Source organism: Apostichopus japonicus, chromosome 12, assembly GCF_037975245.1.
Source record: "Apostichopus japonicus isolate 1M-3 chromosome 12, ASM3797524v1, whole genome shotgun sequence".
Lineage (NCBI taxonomy): Eukaryota > Metazoa > Echinodermata > Holothuroidea > Aspidochirotida > Stichopodidae > Apostichopus > Apostichopus japonicus.
In genome coordinates this window covers 21,976,435-21,991,804 of record NC_092572.1, presented here as the reverse complement: position 1 = coordinate 21,991,804, position 15,370 = coordinate 21,976,435, and the positions used below count along the sequence as shown (strand labels likewise).

The following is a 15,370-nucleotide window of genomic DNA, read 5'->3' as shown; positions in this document are numbered from 1 at the left end:
AGCAAATTTACTCAAATTAACTGCCTCACAAACAGTTTGCCTGTAAAGGGAGAGAGAGGTGGGGGGGGGGGGGCGCAAGAGAGGATTACGAGGAGGAACAGTTGTCCTTGTTTGGCAGGGAAGCTAAATTGTTGTGTGGTGGGGCAAGTGCCTCCAGTTTTGTGGAAAAGTTCAGAAAGGTAAGTGTCTACAATAGATTCGAATCCTAAAACAATGCACCGCAACTTAGCTGCGACAAACGTTCGAGGTATCCGCCATTGTTTAGTTATGGTTGCTTTCGGTTTGTTAATAGACAATCGAGTACACGAACCAGGAAGCTATGTTTCTAATATTATATACGAAGAGAGTACAGTCAGTTGCAGGTAGATACACAGTGCTAGTCTTTCCCTATCGTGCCAGGACAGTTCGCTAGAAGACGAAGATGTTAATTGAAGTAGCGGCTTTGACGGTGGCGTACTTTTTCCTCCAGGGCGACCTATTTACAGGTAACCACATGAAGACATTTCTTTAAACCAAGTTTGTTTTTTTCTACCTTCAAGTATACGGAAGTTACACGGAACATTTCTCTGATGATCAATTCAGTTCTTTGGCCGTTATGCGCCGTTGATGGTTTGCCATGTATAAAGATTGCTCAAATCTCATTTTGATGATTGGTTTGTATCAGTTTCTTAGGGAAATGCAGGGTATTATAATAATATAACTTGATTATTTCAATAAGTCTGCTAACAGTACCATTTGTCGTTGAAAGAGTTTGACTGAGAGAAAGGACCAAATAGGCAGATATCACACTAATGAAAGCTAAATGAGTGAAAAGTAGAAAACCCTAAGAATATTAAGAACATACAGGCCGGTCAAATGACTTCATAAATATCATATTGATGAATGTTTTGTATCAGTTTCTTGGGCAAATGCAGGGTGTTATAATAATATATCTTAAGTAGTTCAATAAGTCTCTTACAATACCATTTGTCATTGAAAGAGTTGACTGAGAGAAAGGACCAAACAGGCAGATATCAAACTGATGTAAGCCAATAAAAATTAAAACTTAAAATACTCATAGAATATAACGAACATTCAGGTCGGTCAAATGAATTCATAAATATCGTTGACAGACGGAAACGAAAAGCAAACGAAAAACATGCGATCAAGTCTCTGTTGAATTGGTTAAATAACATTTCTCTTCTACAATACTAGGCTGCCTTGGTATCAAAATACAGACAGAGGCAATCGGCGGTTGCGCAAAGCTATCATGCGCGAATAACTTTACCGGAGAAGATGTGACATCCTGGTGGTATTTCGAGAATGAGACATTATTGGAACCTCTTGTCAGTCACTTGAATAAATCTTACAACAAGGACGGCCGCTACACTTCAAAACGATCAGACGATGGCAGATCTGCCTCATTGTGGATTTCAAACATTTCTTTCAGTGATGCTGGTATGTATTCATGTGTGATGTACACAGGATCCCCGAAGATGAGGAGAGAAAATATTTTGCTTAACGTCTACGGTAAGCGCACCTACCAGAAGGAATAACCTGGTCAATATGATAAAGGAAAAAAAAAAGGTTAAATAACAAAGATATCAATAAGTATACATATGTACATTATAAGAGTTGATATACCTATGAGGATTTCCAAATTAAATAAGCGTTTGTCATTTCATGGTGTCGTCAGATCAGCAATGTATATTATCTGTCGTTTTATAATTTTACAAACTAATATAGAGAAATATCTTTCTTTTTACATAGTTGCGATGCTCACCTAAAGCAACCAATATAGCTACAATGTGTGTTTGTTACATAAGTTGAATGTATTAGGAATTGATGGTAGTTTTCAATTCTGATCAGCCGATTCACACAGAGATTACATTAACTATACTGTAAATCTTAAAACTTTGTACCACAATAAAAACTGAATTGTGCTGAAAAATATGATAAATCGGTAGCATGAGCTATTAGGATTACAGTAAGAACTGAGAATATGTGTAATCCCAACAAATCCCAACAACTGGATATGTTGGGACTTCACATATCCTCAGTTCTTACTGTGATCCTAATAGCACATGCTACCGATTTATACAATTTATATTAAGATTTACAGTAGTATATGTGTTCTCTGTGTGTATCGGGTGTTCTGATGACAAAAAAAGTAACTTTGTATGCTAAAGCTACCATATTATAATCTTGATTATTGATTAACAGGTCAGACGGAGCTAAGAGCAAACAAGTCCATCATAGTAAACGAGACGATTACAGCAGTTTGCTGTGTTGATGTTACACCTATATCGACCATTGTTGAGTTTTCCTGGATTCTAGACAACATAACATTCTCCCCTGCAACTTATGACACGCATACTAACATCAGTTACCATATGTCGCGTGTATGTAGCTTTGCATTCTTTCGACCCGTTCGCAAGCAACATAATAAGGAGTTATTTTGTGTCGCGAATGACGACTGGAAGGGAATATCCAAACAGATGTTAAATATTTGGTGTAAGTGTGCTCTATACAACCGTTTATTACTCGTGAATGTTCTACACCGATTACTAACCTGAGGGAATTTGACATGAATGTACCTTTCTGAGAATCAGAGTTTCCGTCTTCACCTTATAACGGTGCACACAAAAATATTGCTTACTGTCAAGACCAAAGCAATTTGATTTCCTCTAAGGATCATTTTGGAAAAAAAACAAGGTGATTTCCCCATTTTCCGTCCAAATCAAGAAATAATACTTGTAAAAAGTAATTAATGCTTGGCAGTCACTGATTAACGTAGGATATGCGGATATTTCCCTCTTTAATGAAATCTAGGGTTTCATAGAACTCGACAGAGTCAACTGTTCGTATTTGTCATTAACTAATTGTAGTTTCGGCACTTTTGTGGAATAATTAGTAGTTTACTTCCTTGTGATTTTTGTTGGCTAACTTAACGCAAAACATTATATCCTTTTCCAAATTGACATTGGTCATTTAGCTCATTAAAATGATACTTATAGCACAAGGAAAATACCACCGTTCGTTTTTTTTTTCCTTTAACAGTTCCGGCTACCGTCCAAATGGTTACTTCATCTATCATAAATGTTGCGAATGATGCAGATATCCTGCTGGTTATCTGCATGGTGGAGGGTAATCCAACACCGGATGTTTTCCTTCAGAAATTGGATGATATGTTTGAATGGAAAATAATTGACTTAAAGCCTCTGAACAAGTCGAACCTTACAACTCAATTGTGGGAATTCCAGTTGCCAAGTAAAGACAACCACGTCAATGGAATGTACAGGTGTACAGCTAACAACGCCCTCGATAATATTGACGTAAGCAGTATCGTCAGTGTAGAAAAGGAAAGTAAGTAAAGGGTATCACGTGATAAACGTCTGTTGTTTGTTGTGTAGCCATTTTGTCTTTTCTGAAGAATTTTGTGGTATCTTCGTCTCCTATGTTAAACCCAATTTTAAGACGCATTTCTCAATTGACCGTAGTTCATATATCCTTACTTATCTGGAACATAAGATTCATGACCTAACTAATTTTATTCTTCATATTGTGAACAATCTACCAATCAAACATTTTATTCATGTTATGGGTTATGCGTGACTTTAGTTCGCATATATTTCATTTCTTATATTAATTTGGCCTGCGGATATTACTTTATTTCCGTTAATGGCACAACTGATATGAATTTGGCGATGTTTTTTTGTGTGACAGTAAACACGTCGATATCTCGAAGTGATAATTCCTGGATGATTTACGCCTTGGCAGTGTTTGCTACCTTTATTCTTGCTGTCATAGTCACCAGGTCAACTCAAAGCAAGTATCCCTATTAATAATAGTTTTAATGCCTTTTTGTTTCGACTTGCACTTGACAGTACTTCCTTGTACACAATTGAATAGTTAACATTTCAAATATGTTTGATACAATCCAACGTATAAAACAGTGCTTTTAGTTATTTATTAGCTCATTTCAAGTACGGGTTGATATATTGTTACGACGATTTTGTATGGGCCTTTTCAGTATCCGGAAATTTTCCAGCTTCCTGGACACTTCGTAGGTAAAACATTAGTCTGTGTCCAATCGCGATAAACTAAATTTATTTAACTGTAAAGTAAACTTTAACAAAAGCAGGGCTGTGCTTTTTATACATTTAAGCCAAGTAATGCCAACATATCAAACGACACGTCTGTAACACATCTCTGCTGTTTTCAGTCTTGGTCTCAAGCAAACGGTGATAGGTTGCAGAGCCGAATGCACTAGACTTGACTTCTTACTGAAAGTGAAGCCTAAACGTTTTGCAGTATTCGCCACATTGTAGCTGCAAATAGATTGGGATATTCCGGAATAATTCAATGTATCCCTCTCCATTCTTATATCTCGTTACAACTCTATATTCTTTCATTTAATCATAATTAACAATTACATGCATTCAACTTATTTACCAACTCATAAACAACATTTTTAATGGACACCTTGGTTTGAGGATTTTTACATCTCAGTCAAGTTTAAGCCATTACACTCGTGATTACAGTCACAACTTTTCTTCAAGTAAACTCATAAATTTCTTTTTTTTGCAGAAAGATGTTTTCCACGGTACTCTAGCCTAAGGTCAGTACGGTAATTAAATATTTAATGTTATTATTTTTTCATTGCCTCTCTTTTAATATTTTAATCAGTTATGTCATTTTAAGGTATCTCTTTTCCATAGCATTTTATGCCAGTATGTCAGTAAACACACAAAAATAGAGTAAACATTCAATATTTGCTTAAGAATGATTATGAGCGAAAGATGACTAAAATGTCCGTCATAATGAAAAAGTCTGAATTTCTGCATTGAATTAAACAGTAAGCAGTCAAATTGATGTGATCATTGTGCCCTTGTAGAAGTTCTTACTAGCTCAACCCTACACCTAGCTGGATAACTATGTGACAGGTCGATAACTCATGGCATCTCAATTCATTGTAATTACGAGGGCCAAACGTTTTAGAAAACAAGCATCTTTATTCATCAGTAAACGCTGCTTTTTTCTTGGAAGCCTTAAAGTGATCTGCGTTGGATAAATTTCCCCAACTTTTTACACAACATGTATTTCCTTTCATATTACGTAATATCAAAGCTAGAAAATACAAGACTCTGATTGATAACAAATCGAAAAAATGTTCTCATGTTGCCTTTCGGCAACTTTCCTGAGAGAGGTGATATCGGCGCTCTCGCTGAATATACATATAGTATGCCACCAAATGCACACGAAGTAGACATTGGCATAAACGCCATTAGGTAGACGTAGTATTCAAGAGCTTAGTGTAACCATGATTTTAAACTATACACCAATAGTATTGTCTCTCTTTCATTGGCATATTTAGAGTAAATATATTTTGTTCAACTCTTTTTCAAACAGACGAGACGCTCTCCAAACCCAAGATTTTGTACTTACGCCTGTTGACACCAATGTCACCAAAAATTATCTTGGTACGTTTGATCATATGTTCGATTCTGTTCTTATGATGTATGGTATAGTTTTATTGAGACTGTATTTCGGGTTCACACCCCAGTGAACTACCAAAGTCGGTCTGAAATTGGTGAGAAGCCGTTTTCAAATTGCAGCCAATTTCAGCACGGTCTAACAAACATAACGTTAGAGCAACAAAACTAGAATGGAGAAAAAGAAACACAAGTAGGAAATCCATGGAGTTGCAGATCTCCTCCCACAAGTTTAGGCTCATCTTGTTTGAAGTACATGAGCCTCGTGACCTTTAACAGCTATATTAAAGTACTCTACACATTCAACGTTAACCACACTTTTTCGGTCGTTTTGATGCATGCCCAAGCTTGGCAAAGCCAAACCGTTTACCTCGTATGATCAAGTGATAACACATTATTTCAAATTGCTAGTCTATCCAAACGTTTCTTACAGAAACAGGGTACAGAAGGATATAATGTATAAAAAAGGGCAAAATACCTCTAGTCCAAATGCAACATATTGGTGTTGTTTATTTCTTATGAAATATTGGTTCTAACTAGTCTTTGAAATTTCAAAAACCTGCTATACTATATATAAGTATACTCAACTAATTCTCAAACAGTACTGTAATTCTGGAACAATCTATCTTGACACATCAGCAATAACAACACCTTTTGATCTGACTTTTAAGGAATGAACAGTACACAGCTGGTATTGCTTCCTTTAGAAGTTCGTAGTGGGCTTAGGATATATGTTTTTTGAGAATGTTGTTCATTACAGCCTAATGTACAGTCATGCTGTTATGCATAGATATATCTATCTGTATAAATCGTATCTATATAGCCTATGCAGCCACTCTATAGATTATGCCAAAGAACCTTGAAATGGAGGGGACATAAGCAATTTATGACTCGCCAGAACTCTGAAGTCCAATCTTTGGGGTCCCTGAGTCCGCGATACGTCCAGTCTATAAGCCAACTTGTGTTCGAACCCAATACCTAGTCCATAGAGAATGGATTCGAGTCTGGTCTGTGCCACAGACTGGCAACTGTCATGGACTTATTCCTTAGGATATTGTCTTAATCCCGATAATATTCAATATGAACTTAAGGAACACGTTTCTTGTGCATTTGTGGCTGGTTAGCGTCGTAAGCAGCTGTCTTCCACTTCCGACCAATTTTCGAATATTATTATTTCTTTACATTTTGTTCTACGATTGATGAGAACTGTTTCGTCTCTATCAAATTAATTTCCATTAAAATCCAGACCTGTATTTAAGCATAGATGAAGAAGAAACTGATTCGGAAACACAAAAGCTTAGGGAATTCGACAGAAAAGATGTGGCTTTTGTTGTACAGCTGAACAAGGACATGATGCGAGAGCGTTGGCTTGGGATATTACATAAAGGCACTGCTGCTGAAACTTACACACATATGAGGAGAAAAACAGGTACGTCGTGGGATTCATTCATGTCATTTAACGCTACATAACTCAAAATATGGATTGCGAGATACCAAATTATATAATACATTCTGTTTTACGAAGAAAGCACACACAGGCAATAAAAGATTTTGTCAACTGGGGGAAATTTATAAGTTTTGAAAATGGAAAATTGTAAAGTCGTTCAGATTAACTGTCTTCATTGACGGGTGCTGTGGCCGAATGCATCAATGAGGCTTAGCAATCGGGAGGTTCCGGGTTCGAAACCAGACCGTAAAATGGAGTTTTCCTCCAAGGGCAATCTGCGGTTTTCCTATCTGAAATGACTTTATTTATTGAAAACATTCCAAATTTGAGTAATAACTGTTGAATTGGAAGTTGTTATCCATAAGCCACATTTGTGGTCGTTTAAACGTCGTAAAAATAATAATAAATGTAGATTATTATTATTATTATTTATTCCGTGAAACGTAACACACACTCGTAAACGCATAGATATATTGATATATTTGTAATGTAGAACTTGTATTTATATAGGGTTAAATGCTTTTAATTACATTTGAGGGAGGATTGTTTTTTTAGTTAAAAATTGCAATCATCTGTTTGGCATTTGATATTTTTCTTTCACAGATGCTACAATAGCTTCTGAGGAATGGAAATACTTTCTTCGACACATTGCCATCCTCCCCATAAACGAAAATGTTGTCGAAACATTTGGAATTGTTCAGATGTCAGGTGAGAATAAACTATATCATCACTGATTTAGCAGTTAAATATAATCAATGTTAATAATGCCTGATGATACCGTAACGTCGTTCGCAAAATGTCTTCCAGTGTTATACTATCCGTAAACTTTAAAGGTTGAGTACTTAACATCAAATGTTTTGATGTGGTGCGAGGTAATTTTAGAAAAAAATCCTTGCAAAGTAATATAGTCAAAAGTGTTTCAATGTTTGAAATTGTGTAAGCAAACTTTGATGTCACTTTTCGTAAAAAATGTTTTGTTGCAGGTATTTCATACTGTTTGCAAGAATATATGGCTTTTGGAACTCTCAAATCTCATCTTGAAGTTAATTTTGGAAAAAGTCGTTTTCACGGGAATGCATTAGAGCCGGTACCACATCACTTTTTGACTTTTGCATCAAACGTTATCAACGGCATGAAGTTTCTTCATCAATATTGTGTAAGATAGTCTTGCTTATTGCGTAAGATGGCCTACATTTTTTGGCTAAGCTTATTTAATTGTTAATGTGAATTCATTGTCCTAAAATTTCGAACAAATTCAAACATTTATTTATAGACGAATCAGGAAGGTCGATGTGATGGTTGACATATACATTGTAAACATAAAACTTATGAACATATACCACATACGTCTCGTCTCTATCTTGATTTTGTAGAGGACATTTCATAATAGTCTGACAGGTTTAAAAGGTATTGGTGAACTCCCCAAGACTCATTGACATGCCCAATAGTAGCGATATATCGGGGTTAAAATAAAAGTGTCGAGTATCTGGTGAAGTAATCTATCAAAATACAGTAGTTGGTAACACAGAATTAAATCTGGATGAACTACGTAGGGCAACTGGTTAAATTTTAAGTTACTGTGATATTGTATGATAAACAAGTTACAGTATGATATGTTAATGTTAACAGTATCCAAACAATGTATGCTCAATTTGACAAAACATAAATGGGCTTTACCTTATGTGGCCTGCATTGATTAGTATGTGACATTATGTGATAATTTCATTTAGAAAGCTTAGACCATTTGTCATTTTTTGAGTTGCTGGATGCTTGTTTTCCATAAATCTTCCAGTGGCTACATCCCGGATTAAGTACCGAGAAGTTACTGATATCTCAATCTGGACACTCTGGCCTTTCTTGTAAACTACATGACTTTTGTTACGTAACGTCTTCAGGAGATAGAGTAAAAGAAGAACTGGAAAAGGTAAGCCACTGCATTTGTCATTATTCGTGGCCTAAGCTTGCATGGCAAACCCACCAAAATTCTTGTTGCTTGACATGATATATAACTATATATGGCATATAAATTCAGAGTCGACTTGGGGCATGCCTTATTAATGATATAAGTGCGTAGTCTATATTACAGTGTTTGAAGGTTCTAATTCACGGTCTTGGTCTTAATGATTTACTTAGTGATCCAAGGACACCGTAAATATGTGATATCTATTTATAGTGTTTTCTTTTTTAATGAACGCCCTCTCTCATTTTAGAATAATGGGGATCTTCGGTTGAATATCCCACCGGAAGCAAAGCGAAAAGGAGAATATACACAGCAGAGTGATATTTGGGCTGTAGGAGTCGTCCTATGGGAAATATTTTCGTATGGTATGTTATTGAGTTTCTGCTTTATTCATCTAGAAGTATTCAAATATTATTTAGATCATTTTACAATCCGTCCGATGATTTCAAGTTCATTTACCTCTTCAAGTTGTTCATTAATTCTATTTTCTCAGTTTGCTGTAAACAATGGGACGTAAATATAACAGAAACTCCATTTTATGGCAAAAACCATCATATACTGATAGTCTATCTGTTTTTCGCTGTGGCTTCCGCCTTGAAATTTGTAACGGTTAAATATTTAATACGAGACATCTTCGAAATCTGAACGCGAAGTATGATGAAACCTGATATAACAAAATAGAATCATGAATAAAGAAACGTGAGTGGTTCCCTTATTTGTCATGCTCCCCTCGCAACTGCACGATTGTCATATTGACGCTTAAGAAACGGTCTTAAGCTTATTCTGAGAGATATGTTTTCTACACAATAATTACGTTTTCTGAAAGCATTATGTTCCCTAACTTTTAGGCATCTCATAAAGACCTTACTGCAATTGGGAAATATAATTATCAACCGTTTCTAAATAGATGTTTTTGCTCATTGCTTTATCAAATCAATTCTATTGCTGTATTGATATGATCTTGAAGCTTGAAAACTATTATCTGATCAAGCTTTAGGATATACCACGAAAAAGTTCTTTTTAGTGTGATTAATGTAAGTAATCTTTTCTCATCGAGTCGAGAACTCGATTCTAACAAAAAGTAACATTTCTAGTAACTTTTTTAAAGTTATTTTACTTAATAGTTTAATTATCCAAATGTTTACAACTGATCAATACATCCCTGGTTATTGCGTTGCCTCAATATGGATGTTGGGGCGTTAGTTCTAACACATTACTCTATAAACCATTGTGTTTTTCTTGTTAATTTCTAGGTGCAAAAATACCGGAATACAAAGAAATACAAAGATCAACAGACGTTTTAGGAAAATTAACAAGACCTGCTAATTGCCCTGGACAATTGTAAGTTAAAACGTTTCAGCAGCATTCTTTTATAAACATCCTTTAATTTACACTACTAACTAGTTTTATGAATTTCACAAACCTATGGTTGTTTGCATGGAATACTTCAATATTGTGTTGTTTAAATTTAAATTCTACGTGGGGTGGGAGCGGATGTACATGTCCATACAGCTACCGAGAAAAAGTAATTTTGTATGTACTGTTAAGAATTTGTGATGAATAAACTTTAACACAGCGGTACAGTGACAAAGAAAAACGAATTCAAGTTGTTATACACAATACATATGATACATGATCCCGTAAATGAGATTGACATGCTAACACGTTTGCACCACCTCTTGTTCGTTCATGGACAAATTGAACATAGTTGTAGCAAAGCATACTTATTTGATTCATTATGAAACGTGTGAGGGCATGGCGTTTCGATGCTAACAGGAACTTCTTCAGAGGCTAACTGACACGAAAATAAAATAAGAACATATAAACATGCACAGATGAAAAGATAAGTAAATTTGGACAAAAAAAGCAACGAATAGATCAGAAAAAGACTCAGAAAGGAGAGGAAAGATGAAAGGAAGCAGGGGTTTAACACTAGGAGGTAATAAGTAATGGGGTGAAAAGTAAGGAAAGGGGATTAGGAAGGAAGACCTGTGAATGTGGATAGAAAAGAGAGGCTGGAGGGGGAAGGAGGGGGGGGTAATTTCGTAGTTTCCTTCTTGGATGTTGAGCCCATGTGGTTGAATGGTTCGAATGCCGTGGATCCACAAACGTTCTTTGTGAGGCGAACTGTGACTGTGTGGTTAAATGGAATGCCTTGAAAGATCATATCCGATATAGTGTGGTTAAAAGGGTTGAAATATCGTCCAACTGGAGTTAAAATCTTCAAAGTGTTGACTGTGGATCTTTGGTCAAATGTAGGAGTAACCCTGGTCTCACCTTCGCACTGAATAATGCAGACTCACGAAATAAGGTAAATGACATTAGAGGTAGTGCAAGTTGTGTAATCCTTTGCTTTGTGTGCGTGTGATGGGTGGTGTGACTGGTGAAAGAATCCGATCCCGAAATGTGGACCTCGCAGACAATGCAACCGGAGGGTAGAGAACATTTGGAAGTAGGCGTGGACGATGGTGGAGTTAAAAAGGTAGAGCAGCACGAACTAGCAAGTCCCGCAGGGTTACAGGGGCATATGTACGCAATGGTCCGCTTATCAGGTATTGCTCTTTGAAGACGATAGTAGGTGGGCTGGATGTGATGATAGTTGTTAGTAACTTGGCAAAGGGGAAGTAGATTGGGATGGCAAGTTGACGTTTATCATTTCTCTTGGGCTTCTCTTCCAGGAGAGTGGATCAAGAGATTCAAGAGAGAGCTCTTACAATGGCGAAGTGAGCTCTTCTGGCTCTGGGTCTACTTGCAATACGATTGTCTTAATAACTGCATTTGATATTGTGTTATTTGTCTAAGCAGGTGTTGACCTTTGACAAGTAACATCCGTTCTTAAAACATTGTTGAGACATTATCTTCAATTACCTAAAAATGATCTGAATAAAACAGTTCTATTTCTATTTATAGGTATGAAGCAATGTCACTTTGCTGGCAGTGGGATCAACAATCTCGTTTAAGCTTCGATGAGCTTAATGAATACTTAGAAAGAACCATAGAAACCTTCATGGCAACGAAAAAACACTAGGTGCGTATGTAAAATAAAAGACGATTGCTTAAAGCTAAGAAGAATAGTCTATATAGAATTGAGCCGTTGTCTAAAGAACATTGAAAGAGTTTTGTGAAAATCCCGACCAGTTCAGTTTTGCAGAGTTTAAGGATCTTATTGCATAAAACATCAGAGCTCTGGGCTTTGTTGGTTTTCATTGATCCAAACACTACCCTTACTTCATGTTCAGTAGTGCAAATCTCATTGTTGAACCCATTTTCCATTAATTCACTAATCAACCCACTCATAACTACATCTTTCTCGGTTGTAAAGTCCTTTTCGAATCTGCTATAAAATGCATTCAACTCTTTCACGAAAGGTTGTGTGACCTCTGACCCGGGCGTCACCGACTTCTGTTTTTACCCAGTCAGCATTTGCATTGTTTTCCATGCACCAGCAGAATTATTTTTAGCGCAGTTTCTTCATATATTTAATTATACAAAACTTCTCACATATTAATGCTGAATCGCAAAACAACCTACTACTCTGAATAGAAAATACTCGAAGTGTAGCGTAATCTTAACCATGTATCGGACGGGAAGTACCGTAATGTACGGTAATGTAACGTGATCATGTCTTTTCTCAGCCATAGTGGTTTTCTTAAAAACTTTGCCAGGGACCAACTTATCCTTAATATTTCTTTTTCAGTTAAGGTTCCGTAACGGTTACTTAAATGAAAGTATTTTCAACCAAGGTTCATTTACACTTAACATTTTAATGCCATTTTTGTCTTAACCTGGTCTCTGTGAAATTTATACTGGACTCATATTCGTATTGTTTGGTTCTGTTTCAGATTCCCTCAATTATAACAACAGTAAGAAAACCTTTGACAATGGAATCACAACCTGACGTATATATCAGAGCAATCTTTTTAAATCATTCCGGATGCCAAAGTACCTCGAGAACTTCTTACCACTTCTTATGAACGAGAACGTCCATGTAAAGATGACGTAACGAAAGTGAAATGTTTTCAATCCGTTGGGTTTTCCAGTGGTATTACAATACAATGTAACATAATGTGTTTTTTTACAGTAGTATATATATCATTCTTGTAGATACTACTGTATCCAAGATGTACGGAGATGTAGAATACATGAGCGATGCATGATATTAATATAGGGAACAATTACTAACACGATTTATGATTAACTATCGGCGTAACAATGTTGTATAGCAGCTCTTGCAAGTACTGAGGCGTCTGACTGACACTCCAGGGAAGATATACATATATAATAAAGTTCTATAGGGATCGCTCTCAACTATGACCTGCATAAATTTGTTGTAAAGCTTTACAAAAAATCCTTCATTTTTTGGAAACGACATCACAAAATGAAATAATATGTTAAAATGTTGCTATTTAATCGTTCATCACTATTCTCATCTACCTTACAAAGTTCAAACTCAGATGAGTGAATCTGAAATGAAGATAGAAATAGGTTATAATACTAATTTTAATAAAGCATATCGAACGGTGCTACTGATATGTTACAACACATGTTTTCATTGTTTATCTGTGTCTGACTATTTGTACATTCCTGTACCAATATAATGAACCGTTATGTCATATCTCCTAATATACCACTAATGTAAGGGCAGTATACGCACTATCTGCATTAAGTTGTACTACCGTTAGTTGAAGTGTACTTTACTCTGTTGATACTGAATGATATGAAGTAACAGACTATACAACCAGTCAAACTGTAGCCAGTATGTGACTTCTAAAAGACCGGCATATTTCGTCTTTGTCAAAGAAAAGGTTTCATACAAATAGTGTATGCGTTGGCTGAGTTCCAGCAGAGAGATTCAATTTCAAAATCAGTTCTTATTGAAATTTATCGAAGTTATTGAAGGTATTGATGTATTGCAGTTCTTTAAAGCTTTTTTACCTACTTTTAGTCGGTTCAAATAAACAGCAATATTGTGATACGTCACGGCATTGTGTTAAACATGGTGACTTACCCAGGTAAAACGGAGATATTAGAAAAGAAAATGGTTGTTATGTGAGTCACAAAACGATAAAAAAAATTGTATTCTTTCATGAAAAGGGATTATTTATTCATCCTAACCCTGCTTGCAACTTAATTATACCTGTGCACATGTTGTAGTTGGAGCCCTATTTGTTGGGTTCAAGAGACGGCATGTTACAAAGGACAGGAAATGAAATAATGTTTACACGTAACTTGGATTTGTTAGATCTTTGCACGCAACAACAGAGTAGCAGAAAACTGAATATGGGGAAAATGAGAGAATGGGGAGGGGTGCCTTGAGGAGGGCACGAACTTCTTGGAGTAGCGTCAGTGACCATAGTCATGTCAAAAAGGGCACTTTCCAGGATGTTCACAGAATTAAGGGCTGGGTGGGCGAGGGGAGGGGGGAGGTCGCAATGCCCCCTTCCCTGAGCATTAAGAATACATTTACTCTGAGGCTCATCCAAGCATTCTCCGAAGAAAGGTATTTCAATCTACATGCTTGGTATTTGCGATAGTTGGTATTATCTTTTACATGACCTTTGACTGTTAAGAGCAACCACAAGAAACTTTCTATAGAAATATACAGTGGATTCTATATACCGTAGATTCATTTTGTTTGCATTTCAAGCTAAGTCGATACCAAGATAAATTTGATAAAAAGTCACAAAACATTGCTGGCTATCGCAGTATTGAACTTTATTAACAAAACAGCAAACCATACCTTTAGGTGTGTGACTGTGTAGTCACCACCGGCTGATGGTTGTTCCTGATGATTTCTGATATCATTGTGATTACTATTATATTTGTATTGTAAAATGCACTCGTTGTATTCAAAGGTCATATTTAAAATAATTTTGTATAACCTTCAGCCGGATGCGTCTCTTATTGATATGAACTGAAGAAAGAAAAGGTTATGGCTAAATTTTTCGCACAAACTAATGATTTTTGCTGGCACAACGGAAAATTGAATGGTTATTATTGTTCCGAGTACAATATCATACACTGCATCAATGGCGTCTACTATTATGAATAGAACAAAACGGGAAGCGGCAGGGTGTTCTCCTAAAACGTGTAACAATACGTTTCTTTCAGTCAATTGTCTCAATCTAAGTTCCGCTTTGAGACTATATGGAACTTAAAGTGACTGCCAATTACGAGGTACTGAGATCCGATACCCCTAAATTGGTCATTGTTTCTATTTATTATACATATACCAGGTTTTTCATTTATTCACATTTGAAAATACCACACTCACAAAACTAATATATACAGTTTAAGCAAAATATTACTTTACCACAGAAGTTAACTGCCTTGGTTGTATCACAGCATCTATCTGCTGGGCAGATGTTCAGTGCCCAATGACATATCTCATCAATATATAGTATCACCATTTTTTGTTCTAGTGGATAGTTCCAATAGCAAAAGAAGCATTAAAGTCATTGTCACAAAAAATAGTTCAGAGTTGAGATG

The 15,370-nt window shown here is 36.1% G+C and overlaps 1 protein-coding gene across 2 annotated transcripts; it reads left to right on the top strand.

Annotated features, from left to right (window-relative positions):
* Window positions 1–130: 130 nt before the first annotated feature.
* Window positions 131–14,161, top strand: LOC139977105 (uncharacterized). 2 transcript variants are annotated; one of them, XM_071986190.1, is made up of 15 exons: window positions 131–485; window positions 1,195–1,509; window positions 2,203–2,493; window positions 3,040–3,345; window positions 3,706–3,807; window positions 4,570–4,609; window positions 5,392–5,462; window positions 6,721–6,903; window positions 7,525–7,629; window positions 7,905–8,077; window positions 8,714–8,845; window positions 9,132–9,246; window positions 10,135–10,222; window positions 11,792–11,909; window positions 12,724–14,161. In XM_071986190.1, the coding sequence occupies exons 1-14, from the start codon at window positions 422–424 to the stop codon at window positions 11,907–11,909; spliced, it is 2,103 nt and encodes a 700-aa protein (XP_071842291.1). In that variant the 5' UTR covers window positions 131–421; the 3' UTR covers window positions 12,724–14,161. The 2 variants fall into 2 exon arrangements, with proteins under 2 accessions (XP_071842291.1, XP_071842292.1); XM_071986191.1 differs by having other exon boundaries at window positions 133–485; window positions 4,570–4,600; window positions 12,724–14,158.
* The last annotated feature ends 1,209 nt before the right edge of the window (window positions 14,162–15,370 follow it).

Coding starts and splice junctions, on each gene's coding strand:
- LOC139977105 (XM_071986190.1), top strand. CDS start 422: ATGTTAATTGAAGTAGCGGCTTTGACGGTGGCGTACTTTTTCCTCCAG. Junction 2,494..3,039: donor ACAGATGTTAAATATTTGGT/GTAAGTGTGCTC, acceptor TTCCTTTAACAG/TTCCGGCTACCGTCCAAATG. Junction 3,346..3,705: donor CGTCAGTGTAGAAAAGGAAA/GTAAGTAAAGGG, acceptor TTTGTGTGACAG/TAAACACGTCGATATCTCGA.